Source organism: Bactrocera oleae, chromosome 4 (assembly GCF_042242935.1).
Source record: "Bactrocera oleae isolate idBacOlea1 chromosome 4, idBacOlea1, whole genome shotgun sequence".
Classification (NCBI taxonomy): domain Eukaryota; kingdom Metazoa; phylum Arthropoda; class Insecta; order Diptera; family Tephritidae; genus Bactrocera; species Bactrocera oleae.
In genome coordinates, this window is record NC_091538.1 from 56,965,222 (window position 1) to 56,982,478 (window position 17,257).

At 34.1% G+C, this 17,257-nt stretch overlaps 2 protein-coding genes across 2 annotated transcripts; one reads left to right on the forward strand and one right to left on the reverse strand.

The window, feature by feature from the left end:
* Window positions 1–8,205: 8,205 nt before the first annotated feature.
* Window positions 8,206–12,863, forward strand: LOC106620491 (salivary glue protein Sgs-3). The gene is made up of 3 exons (XM_014239002.3): window positions 8,206–8,392; window positions 8,458–9,085; window positions 12,366–12,863. The coding sequence occupies exons 1-3, from the start codon at window positions 8,390–8,392 to the stop codon at window positions 12,524–12,526; spliced, it is 792 nt and encodes a 263-aa protein (XP_014094477.2). The 5' UTR covers window positions 8,206–8,389; the 3' UTR covers window positions 12,527–12,863.
* On the reverse strand, window positions 12,822–16,334 carry Smyd4-3 (SET and MYND domain containing, class 4, member 3). Its single transcript, XM_014239004.3, has 7 exons — window positions 15,863–16,334; window positions 15,602–15,797; window positions 15,196–15,540; window positions 14,884–15,126; window positions 13,658–13,993; window positions 13,257–13,596; window positions 12,822–13,161 (listed from the first exon to the last, which is right to left on the reverse strand). The coding sequence occupies exons 1-7, from the start codon at window positions 16,179–16,181 to the stop codon at window positions 12,967–12,969; spliced, it is 1,974 nt and encodes a 657-aa protein (XP_014094479.3). The 5' UTR covers window positions 16,182–16,334; the 3' UTR covers window positions 12,822–12,966.
* Between the last annotated feature and the right edge of the window lie 923 nt (window positions 16,335–17,257).

A 17,257-nucleotide genomic window follows, 5' to 3' on the forward strand; every position in this document is an offset into this window, starting at 1 on the left:
AGGAAAATGTTTGATGTAAGTATTAAATTTTTGCAATAATAAAGACTAGTTTCTAACTAAAAATAAGTTTTTTATATAAATAAGTTTTTTAAAAACAAATAATTTGTTTTTATTATAATTAAATTTTTCTATATAAATAAATTTTTAAAAGTAAATATTTTTTTCTGGTATAAAAAAAATAATTTTTTATATAAATACATTTTGTTGTATAAATAATTATTTTTAATACATATTTTTAAGATAGTATGTATTGTAAATAATTTTTTTTAATAATTATTTTTTTTAATAAATTAATTTTAATAAAACAATTTCTTTTTAATAAATTATTTACCAAATTCATATTAAAAAAAATTTATATTTTTAATAATATAACTAACTAACTATAACAAAAATAAATAATAAATTATTTTTTAATAAATTTTTTTTTATATAAAATATTTTTTTATATAAATAAATCCTTTTAATAAAACCATTTCTTTTCAATAAATTATTTACCAAATTCATATTAAAAAAAATAATTTTTTAACTTAACTTTTTTTTTTTATTATTTATTTTTATTTATTTATTATATGAAAAATACAATAATAATACAATTATTACTATACAAAGTAAAAGGAGCACTAGCTTCAGAGGCTTACAGCTTTTTTTTTATATAAATACTTTTTTTTTAATACAAATAATTTTTTTTTAATATAATTAAATTTTTATCAATATGAATAGTTATTTTTTATTATTTTTTTGTAATACAAATTAATTATTATTATTGTTCTATACACAAATTTAATAAAAATCCTAACATTATCGTAAAATATTATATAGGAATCAAGAGCAAATGGTATATATAAATAAAATCATTTTTACCGGTTCGTAGTTCTAGTGTTAAATACACATTTTTATTCCATTCTATTTATTTACTTCCTCCCATTTCCATTCCACCCGCATTTCGTTCAAAAGTTCTAAATTCACCCACATTTTCATTTCGCATACATGCACGACATACCCCTAAAATCCGCCATGTAAATCGGCAAACCGCAAATTGTTGAAATTCTAAATCAGTAAACTTGCATTTTACCAGGCGATCAAAATCGTGCAGCAACTGTCCCACACAAATTTTATCAGCAACATTCCTCACAAGTATAGCATAAATTTAGGCGTTACTTGTCCTACATTCACAATAACAGTGATTTGTGTCTGAGCTGAAATGTTTCATACTAAGCACCCGGTACTACAAACATATACTTTGTTGGTAGGAACTCGCCGTTTATTTCTTTCAGTTTATGCATTTATAAATAAGTGCATATGTATATATTTACATACTTACGCTGGTTGCATTGTATAAAGATTTATTTATACAATGACTGGTTGCCACGCTGTACATTTTTATAAGAAAACACACGTATTTTTATTAAAAAAAATTTATTAACAACTATGTTTATAGAATAATTATTTCATAATTTTATTATACTATAATTTATATTTTTACCAATTATTATGGTCGTCTTCATTCCATCTCCTTCAATGCTAGGAAACACCTGCTCTCTTACCTGCACACGCGAACACACTCACGCACTCACCTGGTCCGAAATCTTTTATTTCAAAAGTCAGTAAACTTGCATTTTACCCGGCAAACAGAAGCGCCCAGGCGGTGTTTGTTTTGCACAATTATAACAAAGCGCGTGACGTCAGTGCATTTTGTGGCGCAACAACAAAGACGCTGATAAACTGTGCATTCACAATGAATATTTTGGTTTGTGTCGCGACTAAAGTTTACTTTTAGCACACCCTGTGGACAGCTGTATAGCGTTGACTTTATATCTTGTTTTTGTTTCACATATTAGCAAGCAAAAACAAATACCATTTTGCAAAGGGAAACGTTATTGAATTTTATCAGTGAACGCATAAGTGACTTCGATTTGTTGTTATATTTGCTATACGATAATCGGTATAGGTACATTTTAGTGTATTAGTATGTACATTAGGGTTAATAGTTTGCTCATTTGTATATATTTTTTTGATTAGGGATGCCAGAATAGGTAAGCGACTTAATATGATATTTTTATGTAAGAGTAAAAAAAAAAACATTACTTATTCATAGAAAAATATGCAACTAGTAAAACAATTAAAAATATTACTATAAATTAAGAAATTACAAATTTTTATGAAATAATTAATAAAACGGAGTTTTCAGTGTTCGTAATCGCGGTTGCTCCAAGCTCTATTACAGAGAACGTATATCATAGAGAAGGTTCCATCAGAAAACTTAGAACAACTTCTAAGTTCTCTGGTAGCACATCCTATTCAAGCTGCAAAAGCTTTTGGCAAGTCATCAAACTTGTATGAGGTCTCGGATTATCCTAATGGAACACTACACCTTTTCTATTGACTCATTATGGCTTCTTCTGTTTGAGTGCATCACTCAATTTGTCCAGCTGATCACAATACACTTCAGAATTAATCGTGGTATTGTCACACAAAAGCTCAACATAAGCGAACCCTTTGAAATCCCACCAAACAGACAACACAACCTTTATTTGGTGACGATCGGCCTTCGAAGTGGTTTGAGCTGGTTCATCCTTTTTGGATCATGATCTTATATATATATATATATATATATATTATTGTAAACAAACCACTTTTCGTCGCCAGTAACAATGCACTTTAAAAATAGATTACTACTTCGACGTTTGATAAGCAAATTAGTGTCGTTAATGCGACGAAGCAAATTTCATCTGTAAGGACATGAGGAACCCATATGCCCAGCTTCGAAATTAATCCTGCACGTTTCATGTGCTCGTGAACGGTCGCGTTATACAAATTTAATATTTCAGCAATCTCTCGAGCTGTTATTCGATGATTTGCATTGATCAACGACTTCACTTTATCGCCGCTCGGCTTCAAGAATCCTTCCAGGACGTAGTGCATCCTCAAGATCGCATTTGCCGAAAAGAAATTTTGCAAACCAATTTTGGCATTATCGTTCGCATGTTTTCTCAAAAGCCTTACTATATCAGCTGTTCAAATATATAACGGTAAAGCGTTTAAGTGCGAAGTTGGCTGCGAAAAAGTGCAATAAGATCAGCTGTTGGCATCAAACGCAATTACTTAGTAAACGACCCTATAGTATTTTATGCAAAATTCAACTTTTTCAATTCGAAGCTATCTTTACATTTTCTGCTTTTGGTGGAGCAAAATGATGTTTCCTTGTAACTGATAGCATCAAGTTATAGTCAAGAATTATGTTAGAGAATACATGGAACCAATCATTCATTATATTCGTAAATTCTACTGTCTCTCAGTGGCGATGTTCATAACATCATGTAATGGCGCTTGCGATGTTATGAGGAAAGTGTTAAACAATCAACCTAACTTTCTGATGAACAATTCGAAATTTTCGAGAAATTTAATGTGATCAAGCTTTAGGAATTAAGAGTCTTCAACTTTTTACTACATTTGGAAATTCGTTAAGAAACTTTAACAAATAACTTTGTAATAAAAGGTGTGAGAAACCTGCAAAATTTTATACGCTGTTAGGAATGCTGATAAAACTTGGATAATCTCAAATGATGTTAGACCAGAAACATTTCATTTTTTTCACCCATGCAATAATAGTTTCACTACTTATCAATTTTTAATTGTGCTTATAAATAAAAAAAATATATTAAAAATCTACGTGAAAAACAGAAGTAGTGAGTAGTCATAGGAAGCAAAGTACACTCTTAGTCATGGTTGAAGTAAATTATGGATATATATAGAACTTATTGCAAAATATACATATGTATAACTATCTACTTGCATACGCACATATTAGTCTTAATCAATTTGCTCTCGCTTTCAAGCCAACAATTTTTAATCCAGATACGTAACTTTAACACTCACATATTTGCTCACACATATTTGCATACATATTTGTTAGTAAATATACAAAATTAGTCAGTATGTAAATACTCTTACTTGGGACATATAATATGTACGTAACATACATATACATACATGTTTTCATATGTACATATGTATGTGCAGTGACAACTGAAAATTGCCGCTTTGCTATTTAAAATAACAGAACGAAAGCAGCCTCTGACTAAGGCAATTTTTCAGAATTTTATACAAGTTAAATGGCAAATAAAAATATTTATTTATATAGGTATGTTTTTATTTACTGTAACGTCAACGGCGCTACTTGACTTTGCGCTTCTTATCATTTAAATTACAATATATGAATGTAGGTAACCCCTTGCAAATAGAGGGCACACATACAATGCAAATGTATTTGTATGCTTCCTCACTTTATTGCTTGCTGATACCTTTCTTCATTCATTTATTTCCATTTAGTATACATACATATATACATACATACATGGGGCTTCCAGTGTCAAGGACCGGCTTATCAATTTCCCGTGAAAACAATATTTTGGGAAGCACAATACTCGTGTGTGAAAGTGTGAGTAAAAATAATATATGAACCGTAAGCACACGCTAAAATTTGCTAAGAGCAGAAATCATCACCTATGTGTGGGGTCTACCAACAAGAACGACGTGCTGTTAAATGAGTTTTTTTATACTCTCGCAACATGTTGTTACAGAGTATAATAGTTTTGTTCACCTAACGGTTGTTTGTATCACCTAAAACTAATCGAGTTAGATAAAGGGTTATATATATTATATATAAATGATCACGATGAAGAGACGAGTTGAAATCCGGGTGACTGTCGGTCCGTCCGTCTGTGCAAGCTGTAACATGAGTAAAAATTGAGATATCTTTATGAAACTTGGTGCACATGTGTCTTGATACCGTAAGACGCTTGATATTGCGTAATCAGACCACTGCCACGCCCACAAAACGCCATTAATCAAAACAAATAAATAGCCTAACTAAGCAACCCTGCCCACTCCCCATATAACGGTACTGTTAAAAACTGCCACCGCCTACTTTTAGGCGAAAACCCATATCTTGGGATCTGCTTAACCGATTTGAACCAAATGCGGTGCATAACATTCTTTTCATATTTCTATATGATAGTGCGAAAATGGGCGAAATCGGGTTACCATTTTAAATTCCACTTTGCGTTAAAGTATTTTACCTTGTGACTAAAAATTGTCTAAAACGAATCAAAACTGTTCAAGTCCTTAAGCACTGGATATGTGGACCCCAATGCCTATAGTTGACTTTTTGCCGAAAATATCGGTCAATGTGTGAGATATATAATTGAAATTCATACAATTGAAATTCATTCATCGGATCAACACTTGTTTTAATAAAAAACATTTGCCAACACTTGAAGTAATTTCCTGGGTTTTGATCCTTGCAAGTTGCGAGAGTATAAAATGTTCGGTTACACCCGAACTTAGAACTTTCTTACGTGTTTTTTGTTTTGTTATGCAAATAATTTTATGCTACATATGATTTGAACAAAATGTCGACCAAAAAAACGAATTTTCTATAGACTCAATACACTCATACTTTACAGGAACCGCTCGTGAAGAAAATCGAGTATTTTTCAGAACCAGCTATACTATTTTCAGTGATAAATGAATATATTGTTATAATCCAGAAAGTACAGAAAATTATACAAATAGAGCTGGATCATAGCGATCGAAAAGAAGAAAGTAACAATTTTCTGAAGAATGTACCAACTTCTTCGTTTGTTTTTGAAAGACCAAAAAGCTTAGAAGCAATAAGCGTAGAAGCATAGAATTTCGTTTAAAAAAATCAAATTAGGTGCTCCAAAACATTAGAAATGTTGATGAAGGCATGGTTTTGATGAATTTACTATAAGTAAAAACAAGTAACGAAGGGCTAAGGTCGGGTGTAACCGAACATTTTATATCTTGCAACTGCTGGGGAAGTACCTTCTGCACAACGATACATTGTTATTAGAAAAACAGGTTCTTTCAATTTCATTAAGGTAACTCAGATATTGACCGATATATGCGGTATAAAGTCATCCGAAAGTTCGAAAACCTTTCTCTTACATATATGAACTATTGATCCGATTACAGACATACTATTTTCAGAAAAAGATTATTTTCGAATCTACATAATATACTTGTATCTTAAAGACCAATATTTTCAATAAAAAGTTCGCAATAAGAACAAGATTCCACATATTCGATATCTGGGGGCTTAGACAATGCTTGCTTTCGCAATGTGCTGTAATCATATTAGAATAATATTACCCAAATTTGATTGAAATCGGTCGAGTAGATCCCGAGATATGGGGTTTCACCTAAATATGGGCGGTGTCACGCCCAGCGTCCAAATTTGACACCGGCTCCTATAAAACCCTCTCATACTATCCCGGGTGTAAAATTTTCTGTCTCTGATGTTTTTAGTTATTGATTTATCGCACTTTTAGTAGTTTTTAACAAAACCGTTATATGGGGAGTGGGCGGGAATATCATCCAATTTCTTCTATTTTTAGACTGTCGTAAAACGGGTTCAAATTGTTGGTCCTGTGTCAATTTGGGTGATATTTGTTTTGGAAGATATATAAATTAACCTTATTAGGTGGCGGGGCTACGTTAACTTTTTAGAGATTTTCAAACCACAGGTGCCCCTCCTTAATGTGATTCGTTGTGCCAAATTTCATTTCTGTATCTTAATTTACGGCTTAGTTGTGTCACTTTATACATTTCCGATTAATGGCGTTTTGTGGGTGTGGCAGTGGTCCGATTACGCCCATTTACGAACTGGTTCTTACATTTTTTCCAAGGCATACGTGTACTAAGTTTCATCAAGATATCTTAGGTTTTACTCAAGTTACAGCTTGCACGAACAGACGAATAGACGGATGGGCAGACACACGAATTTTAACTCGTCATCTTGATCATTTATATACTATATAACCCTTTATCCATCTCGATAATTTTTAGGTGATACAAACAACGGTTAAGTGAACAAAACTTATTATACTCTGTAGCAACATGTTGCAAGAATAAAGTACGAGAATTTTTAAGAAATCTGGGAAGATGAATGTATGTCAACAACCGGGGAAAAGATGATATAAGTGTAGAAAATAGTGCTGGGGGAGCAGCTTTAGATGAACTAGTTATTTTTTTTGGTACTTTCCTTTGCATTTTTTAGGAAGCTTTTGGCAAAAGATGTCAATGTGCGAATTTTGATACCAAAACGCAACAGTTCGGTTCATAAAAGTGAAATATTATACTTATATGTCAAAAGCCTAATTCGCTTAAAAGGGTTACAACTGACGACAAATCATGGGTATAGAGTATAGAGCTGCGACCGAAAAAGCTGCATCTCTAGAAAGCATTTTCAATATACGAGTCCTATTACTTTGAAGGGGAAAGCAAATATCTTTTGAAGTAGTTTTGTAAAATATGAAAAATCACCGTACTTTTAAAACTTTTGTATGCACATACATACATACTTGTATGTACTTGTAAGCACTTAAACGTAGTTTTTGCTAAGCTCGCAAGCATAGATCTGGATTGGTGTTTTCCAATGACAAGTGTAAAACTTACTCAGAATGGCACCAAACTGAACGTTAGTGGAAAATATGTTAGCAAATATGTACATACTTACATATGTACTTATAGATAAACAAAGTTTATTTTTTTATAATTTTTTTTGTTTTACCACACTTATGGCTAAGTATATATATATGTGTGTATGTGTGTATATAAGCATGCACATTGGATTATCAACAGCTTAGCCGGTTAAACAGCCATGCAATTGAGCGAATTACTCACCGATTTTGCACCGATATACCGAACATTGAGCGTCAAACGCGAATATCGGTTGCCCACAAACGCCTATCGCATTTCGAGGTGAAGAGCAGCAAGTGGTTGCAGACCCATTGAAGCTGAGGTGCCAACTCCGCCAGCATTGTTTACAAGCCAAAGCCAAAGCCAGAGCCAAAGGTGTTTAAAAATAGTTTATGCAATAAATACGCGCACCACACCAACATACATATGCATATGTAAATACATATATATGTACATAGGTGTATAGTTATGTATATGTTTGTATGTAGAAGCCGCTGGATTTAAGCCCGAAAAATATACATTGCCGATATGTCAAGGCGTTTAATTAATTAAACCGCGAGTTATCAACTTTATGACGAAGGAATTTGCACTAAAATGCTGGCGGTTATACAACAATGCACCAACAACAACAAACGAACTTGTATGCAGTGTGTGACTGACTGAAAACGATCATATTTCGTCGTTCACATGTGCGCGATTATTCTGCCAGGCAGCGCGATGCGACGCTGAGCTTAAGCCAATATTTCAGAGGGAATACAATTTGATGACACGAGTAGTGCAATCCAGTAGGAAAGAAGTTCTGTTGGCGAGAAGACGCCACAAATAGCAAAAGGCGGTGTTTTATTTGACTCTTTATTTAACAGCGCGAGATTTTAACAAAAGTGAAATGGTAATTGTGTAATAAAAATATTATTGTAAATTAAAGTTAAGACAATATTGCAATCTATTCAATAGGCGAGAATGTTGTTCATATTGTGCGGGGCTTTGCTTTTGAATTTCGCCTTGACGCAAGATTTCGAACCAGATCCATTGGAGCCGGAGATAATAGAAACGACTACGTTAAAGGCAAACACTGAGCCACCCACAACAACTAGTGTGCCCATCACAGATGCACCAACAACAACAACAATAATAACAACAACAAAAGAAACACCCATCTACACTACGCCCCCGATAACAACGGATGGTTTTCCCACTACCACCATTGCTGTAACAGAGGAGACCATAACGCCAATAACAACAACAGCAGCAAGCCCTCCGCCTACCACGCCAAGAGAAGAGCCAATACCAACGTCTGTAACGAATATTGATTACACAACAACCACTACCACCACAACCACCACTGCTAAACCGTTGCCCTTTATTCCAACAACTGCTAAACCTTTCCCCTTTATTCCATCGACCACTACCCCCATAACACCAGTGATCACGACCAGACAGACAGGTTATCCGCCGTATCGTCCAGTAAAACCATGGAATCCATATACGCCACCCACTCAACCGCCAAAACCCACCTATCCACAAAGTCGCTGCTATTACCGCTCGCAACGTAGTTCACCGCATCTGCAATGGAAATGTGGCTGTAAGTAGCAAACTCCAAGTTCTAAAAGAACGTCCTCTATTTATTTTGTACGTTAACATGTGTTTGAATATTCATGCGACAATCTATTATATGTTATTACCATATGAGTCTATATGAGTGTCAAATACCAAATATGGCAAATTTTCTTAGTTTGTGAATTCTCAAAACTTTCTTAGACACGAATCATTCGGAATATGAAGTTGTATATTTAGTATGTGCTTGTGAGATTATTTAGATGTTATAGATAAATTGTGATGAATCATCAAACTAGGCAGAAAAACAAATTTTATTTAAACTTGACTAGTCTGAAAAGGCCTACTTTTATACCAATTACCAAAATACCTAAACAGGTTATATTAAGTTTGCCACGAAGTTTGGAGTACCCAGCAAAAAACGTCGGAGAACCTGTAATAAAGTTAAAAACGTGATGAGCTGATTCGATTGAGCCAATTACGTCTGTCTGTCCGTCCGCCCGTTTGTCTGTTAATACCCAAACGTGTCTCTCAGTTTTTTAAGATTAGTCGGAATCGCCTATATTGGACCACTATAGCATATAGCTGCCATACAAACTGAAATATCTAAATCAAGTTCTTGTATAGAAACGTTTTTATTTGTGAAGAACCAGTATATTGAAACGAAATTTTTAAATTTTTGATTACAGAAAAACTTTCAAACATGAGATGAAAAAATAATTTAAATATTGTAGTTTTGCTGAATTTAAAATGGTATTATCAACCTAAGTTCCAAGTGTATAACTTATCGCCGAGTTTGAATATTTATTTTCATAGAAAACCCCAACTAAGATAAATTTCGTTTCAAATTGATTCTCTGATTGCAATTCAATTGATGACAATGATATTAATGGTATTAGACAGTTTGGACAGTTAGCTCTAGTCGACATACAGAGTGGGAGTATAAGTTTTCAACATAATTAAACTTTGTATTCTAAAATATGCCTAAAAAAAACACACATTTTTTAATATTTTGCAATATTTTGCTCAGTGGCAACTTTGTTCAAAAATATGCTCAACTCACAACCTACCCGTATTCCTTCCAGAAGAATTTCTTAAAATCAGTTTTATTTGGTTTTTCTCGTTTTTTTGCAATAAGGGACTGATTTTCCCAAACACATTTCTCTTTTATGTTTATGCTGCATACTTGTAATAGTATTTTCTTTACTTTGTTCGAAATTAGTAATTTTAATTGCTCAAGAACGATATTTATGTCAACAAACCTTATATAAATCTACAAGTATATCTTGGAAACTGATTAAGGTTAAAAATAGATATGAATATACTTCTTTTAAATAATAAAACTAATTAAAAAAATATGCCAAGCAATTTTGTAGCCTATAACTAATAATATTAACAAACAATCATACTTCCTTTTAAACAATTTTACATCTTTTAGACCAGGATAGATAATTTTTGAAAACAAAAAAAATTCTTAGTAGAATAAAACCCAACGGAAGCGAAAGTTAAAATAGCAAGCATTAAGAGAAAAATTATGTACAGGCGATCTGAATTCGGTAAAGGGAAGGAAAAGGGCTTGGCTGACTCGTAGTTTTGCCGGAAATCGAGATAAACCGCTTTTGACCCCTAAAAATTCAATCACGCCGCTCTGCTTACTTTTCCCGACCACAGATTTCCAATGGGTCACAACCGACTATTAATTTTTTTCTTCCTTATAAATTAAGATCAGTAAACAAATATCACAAAAAATTTCGCATGAATTCATTGAATTTCTTAGGAAGACATAATATTTAAAATTTGTTCTTTTAACAACAACAACAAAAACCTTTTTAAACACAAACTTTCTAAGGAAATTTGTTTTAATCTCGCTGATTCTTATCAACAATTATATTGTATAAACGAAACAATTAACTAGAGATTCTAAAAATTTATTCATGTTAGGAACCAAAATTGTGAAAATTAGACGGGTTTATGGAAGCCAACAGAAAATTTTAAGTACAGAGTTAGCACAAATGTTAATTAACAGATTACAGCTACACTATGGAGTTTCAGCATTCCTCGATATTATTACTATAAGTATTTAGTTTTTATTTGCGTCCTTTCTATTCCTAAAACACTCTGTTACACCCTCAGATGTTTATATGTAGCATATATTGCAACATGCAACAAAGCTTTAGAACTGTTATATGTACATAAAATATACTTAATAGCATGATATATTCACTCTATTAGAGCAGATTATTCACTCATTAGCGCTTCTTTGACAATATGCTAGTCGATTTTTGAAAAGTGCTCCATACCGTTTAAATTATTTTACAACTCATATTACTTTCAAAACATCAATTCGATCATTAAATCGATTGTTAGCCCTGTCAATGGCGTAGTATAATTTAACAGAAATGCATTCTTATACACTCGCAACTATTTGTTACAGAGTATTATAGTTTAGTGCCTCTAACCGTTTTTTGTAGCACCACCTAAAACTAATCGAGATAGATATAGAGTTATAATTATAATATATATACGTATATATAAATGATCAGGCAGTATGAAGAGTCGAGTTGAATTGCGAGAAACTAAGATATCAGCAAATAGCATCTTCAAGATACGCCATCTCTAACCCAAAAATGGTCGGAATATGCCCTAAGATACCGAATATGTGGAATTCGATGCCTATATTTGACTTTCTATCGAAAATATCGGTCAATCTGTGGGATTTATTAATGAAATTCAAAGAGCAAATAATGTACCCTTATGTCAAATGTAGGTAAAATCCCTAACATACAAAATTTCATACTTTCTGTTGACTTTATATCGTATATATCGGTCAATATAAGAGTTATCTTAATGAAAGTTTGAGATTCCTAGAATACCTTAACAATAATTCCAGGTGGCAAAAAGGTATGAAATCGGACCAATACTACCCCTAGCCCCCATATACCTAACATACTGATTTCAGACTATCCAGTCCACTTTAAGCGGTTTATTTAGATAAATATGTGAAATATTTAAACGAAATTAAGTGTTTCCTAAACACTAGCTGAATATGAATGAATTAACCTTACCTTTATTATAACGGTATACTTGCCGCCAGTTACTTGTTACTTATATTCTCAATATCACATTTGAGTTTGAGTTTGGCTTTAATATATATGTATAAATATTTTGGTTGTAATACATTTTCCCGGCTTTGATTCTAGCAAGTTGCAAGTGTATAACATGTTTGGTTACACCCGAACTTAACACTTTCTTACTTGTGTTTTTTTTTTTTTTTTTATTAATATTATTCACTTTTTCTCACTCCACAGATTGGCAATATGTAACGCATGAGCATTGCTATCGTTGTTGCCTCTACACCGATGTCAGCTATGCCGGTTGCAACGAAGTCAATCGCTATTACTGCACACAAACGCAACAACAAAAATTCAAAAATACGAATGCATACAGCAATTATTGGCTGTACTACTAATGGACAGATGCATGGACCCGTTTATATATACATACATATATATATATATATATATATACAAATGTACCTTCTGCAATTGTAGTGCTGACTGTATGAATTTTATAGTGGAAATTGAAGCGAATTTAAGCACGTGGAACCTATTAAGTATCGGTCATACAGCTTTTGTGTATATTTTTTAAAATTTTTTTATACGATTTTTTCAATTTTATATGTAATGTTGTGCAATTTTTTCCATTATTTAATATTATATATGCTTGTATTTGTTCGTCAGTTTGTAAATAAAAATTGTATACGATTTAAAGCTGAAAATAAAACTTTAATAAATATTGAATGTCAATGACGATTACACAATTACAAATTGCCGCGCAACCAACTCGAATTTCATTACTAATGACAATGGCACAAAAACAATTAGCTACATAAGTATATATAACTACGCTTTAATTGAGATTATAGAAATTACCCAAGTGCAGGAAGCAGTCCTTTGCATGCTGTTGACACTGGCAAAAATCGGGGAAGGGCGGTGCCAACACCTCATACATAATCTTTAGTAAGTCAATGAATTTATTCAGCGACTTTGAGTAGTCGCCGGCTTCGTAGAGACGCTTGGCGGTGCGTGTCATCAATTCGGTATCCTAAAAAATTTAAATTAAAAAATATAATATAATAAAATGAAACAATGGTAATCAATAAAATTAAAAAGCAAAACAAAAACTTTATGCACGCGCACCTGCATCACTTTGAGGCCCTTCAAAATGTTAGTGCTCTCGCCGCAAGTCACGCATTTAATCATGAAATCATTGCACGTTGCCGGCACCTCAATTATTGCCCGACACTGTTTCGGCCCGTCGCAGCGGAAACGTATGATATCGGTCGGCATGTGTTCGAAGGTGGGCCAATTTTCCAGACACGGATCACAGGTGCAATCAAACCAGTACAGCTCTTTAAGTTGTGCCTGACGCTTTTCGCGCCCTTGCTGCGTATAAATGGGACCATAATTTTCAGCGATTTGCAGACCCGCCTCGATGGGCCGTATGGTGTTCACATGTATGGTAGTGCCGCGATGGTATCTACGATACAACAAAAAAATAAAATACTCTGTTTTTTTAATATGATCTGCATAATATCCACCTCACAACACCAGGGTCACAAGAGTGATTGAAGAGCGCCAAAGTCGGATATAATCCACCACCAATGAAGACCGTCTTCTCATTGCCATCAGCCTTCTTTGCATGCAATTCGGCCACTTCGTGTGTGTTGAATTGTATGAATTGCAAACTGCGCAATATTATGCCGCCAATAGTGATCAGATCTTCAGATTTAGGTGTTTCACCAAAGTAGCCAGCTTCTGCGAGACACTTGGTTAGAAAGCGTGCCATTAGTGTATGCTGGAAAATATTGGATGGTGGTCTCGATTTTTCGTGACGTTCCAGATGTGAGACGCGTCTATAGTCGTCGGAAGGTAGTCTGTGGTATACAAAATAATTATAAGTGTTAATAGCAGTATTCGCCCTTTTGGAGTAGTGAATCGAACTGTATACAATATCATAGATGACTAACGATGGCAAAATAGAGATTTACATACAGAAAACTTTCTATATATTTGAGTACTACTAATAGTGCTTATAAGGAGATGTTCCAGTTTAGGTAATAAATATAATAAGAACTACTGCTCTGAATCTAGTGTTTTCTCTAGATATGAACGGACGGATCTAAAAACAGGAGAAACATATTTATGGGTTTGGTACCAACTGTCTATTATAATTCGCATTTAATCGTCGTTTCTCAAGCCAAGGTTCCTATCTCAACATATGGCGAAATAGTGTCAAAGATATGTGGAAGATGTCTTCGGCAGAAAGCAAATCTGGTTGTATATTAAACAAATATATCTGTCTTTACGGTTTTGTCGCGTTTCAATAAAGATTAAATCTGGTCCTGGTAAGTTTCAGATTGGTTGTCATCGAAGTCATCTTATGTTACCGTAGGCCCAGGAAACGTGCTGTTTCGCCGGGGTCGAGTTTCTGCGACAGCTTGGCGCGGAGTATATTATATTACTTGACCGGAAGCATGCACTCGATGTAAATGTTCAACAGGCGACATAAAGAGGCATTATGTAATCGTCCGGAGTTCAGTATTTTGTAACGTCTGAAGCTTTTTCATCTGCGTTTCACTACATTCATTATTCTGGTCTTATTCCTTTATATATGCTAAATTCAATAGCCTGCTGATTCGGATGTCGTCTATAAGGGCTTATGGTTATGGTAATTTTTAATAAACCAACAAAATATTTTAAATAAAGTAATTATAAATCCTACTCCGACACTATGTATATATAAAAACAACCTGAAAATACTTACTTCAGTATTTCATCCAGAGGTAAATCCTTTTCGATATCATCTTTAATTTTTAAGTAATATTCCAAAGGCTTATTGGCAAGAATACGCAAAGCCATATGACAATTAACTGAGGCGCCGGAACGCCAAATTGTAGGCAAGAGACCGCATTCGTATTTATGATAAGTGGAACTGGCTTTGGATAAACATTCCTCGGAGCAGTAGAGCACATCAGCACACTTTGGACAAGCGACTGGTATGGCGGTTCTGAAAGTAAGAATAATAAACATTAAAACGCTATATATTATATTAAAGAATATATCGAATAAAAATTACCTAATAAAACAATTATCGCAATGTGTTTTGGAGAATTTCTCCAATAGCACCGCCACAAATGGTTTTTCCACCAATATCTCCTCACCCACAGTAATATCAGTAGCGGCACGCGCAAAACGACCCTCTGAGGGATTCTGATCGAAGCGCACATTGTCGCTGAGAAACTCCTTCTCATCGGGTATCGCCATTGTCAATTTAGCTTCACCGAACTTCTGCTGCTTAGCCGCTTGCTTAGCGGTTAACGGATCTCTTTCCAGCATTTTTATCATAGTCATAGCATCCAAGCTCAGTTTGCTGCGTCTATCCGAAGGCACTTTGGCATCATCCAAAGCAGTAATGCATTTTCTACAATTGAAATATAGATATTTTACAAAGGTAGTTTTTTAAATGTGTGTATGCATCTCACTTGAAAGAAGCTATAGTACTGTTGTAGGCTTTCTTTACCATATAGCAACGCGCCTGACGCTCGTACAGCTTGTAGATGAGATCCTTTGGATAACCCAAATCGATGGAGCGCTGAACATCAATCAGAGTCTCATCATATTTCTCCATGTGAAAAAGAGTGGCAGAGCGATTAGCCAAGATGATGGCACGTTCACTCACTAACAAGGTATTAAAGTAGTTTCAATAAAATATAATTAATAAATCTTGTATGTAAAACACTCACCTTTGTCCTCTGGCAAGGCCATATAACTTTTTGTATAGAAAAGCATCGCCTCAAACCAATTTTTAGCTTTGAATGCCTGATTACCCTTCTCCTTGAGTTGAGCTGCAGTGTCGACATTTTTACCAGCGAACTCTCTTTTAACTTGCAGTTGCCCATCATGCTCACGTATACCGGGAAATTGTTCGACAAATATTAGCCGCTCGTAATCGTTGCGACATGCAGCTATCTTACCAATCTGCACATCAAAAACGTCCGATTGCGAGTTTTTCAGGTTAAGATAGTATTCAGGGAAAAAGCCGGTTTTCTCAACCAAAGTCATTTTTACTAAAGTATCTGCTTGGGTTTGGTATTGATTTTTTTGAGAAAAATATTTAACGATTTAGTATATATAAATATATTTATGTAAAATATTTTCAATATTCTTAATATAAATTGTAGAAGTTTTCTTTCACAAAACTGCAGCCAAACTGAAAATGTGGAAAATCTGCCCGTAACGTGGTGTTTCAGTATCTGTAGTCGAAATATATTTTTAGACTTGCTAAGAGCATTCTGTCGAAACGAAGAGAAAGTCGTCTATGCTCAGAGAAAGCTTTGCTGTTCTTTACTTATGTTCAAATAGTAAAATTGTTTTGTTTACAAACAAAAATTGCCGCGAAAAGATAATGCACTAGGCGGTATCAGAATAAAGATATTAAGAGTGTAGAAAGAAAATGGTCAAAATTACATGTGTATCTTTAGTTTGTTTTCTTCGATATCCTCTCAACACTTTCATGCCGGTTCGAAACGCAAATACAGCCGGCGTAGCGAAAGATATATCGAACATGAGGAGCACTTCGTTAATCATGTGTAGGAATTTTAATTGAAGTAAGAGCTTAGAAAGTTATATAAAGATAGTCGCACCTCTTGTAAAATGGAATGGATTAAAGCTTGTACTCTTCAAAATAGCGTTTTTTTTGACATGTGGTTTTTAATCAGGCAATCCTTGCTTCGGAGTTGGTCTTGTTGGCAGCTGATTTATACTTTACTTATACTTGATTAATATTTAGTTTGGTTTGCCATTTGATAATGAACAGACTTACCCCGACATAATCGCCCAGCAAAGTCGGTAAATCCATGGATCGGTTGCGCACCACGTTTACTCTAGTGGCTAATTTGCATACCCTGGGATACCGTAAAATGCGTACCGAAGACGTTATTGCTGCTGTGTAGCAGAGTGTCAAAGAAGACCTGAATGAGTCCATTCGCCATCGCTCGCGCCAATTGGAGCTGTGTCCATCTACTTTATGGAAGATTTTGCGAAACTGAAGCCGAATAACCTTCAAACGCGTCGCACGTCCGGTGAATGGGCCCAAATCGAGGTGGCCACCTATCCTGATTATCACAAGAAAAGTTTGT

Bases quoted from the DNA above. Each gene is read 5' to 3' on its own strand.
- LOC106620491 (XM_014239002.3), top strand. The intron at 9,086-12,365 runs GTAAGTAGCAAA...CTCACTCCACAG, and splicing joins TCTGCAATGGAAATGTGGCT to ATTGGCAATATGTAACGCAT.
- Smyd4-3 (XM_014239004.3), bottom strand. From the start codon at position 16,181: ATGACTTTGGTTGAGAAAACCGGCTTTTTCCCTGAATACTATCTTAAC. The intron at 15,127-15,195 runs GTAATTTTTATT...TCTTACTTTCAG, and splicing joins TGCGATAATTGTTTTATTAG to AACCGCCATACCAGTCGCTT. The intron at 13,597-13,657 runs GTGGATATTATG...GTTGTATCGTAG, and splicing joins TGTGACCCTGGTGTTGTGAG to ATACCATCGCGGCACTACCA.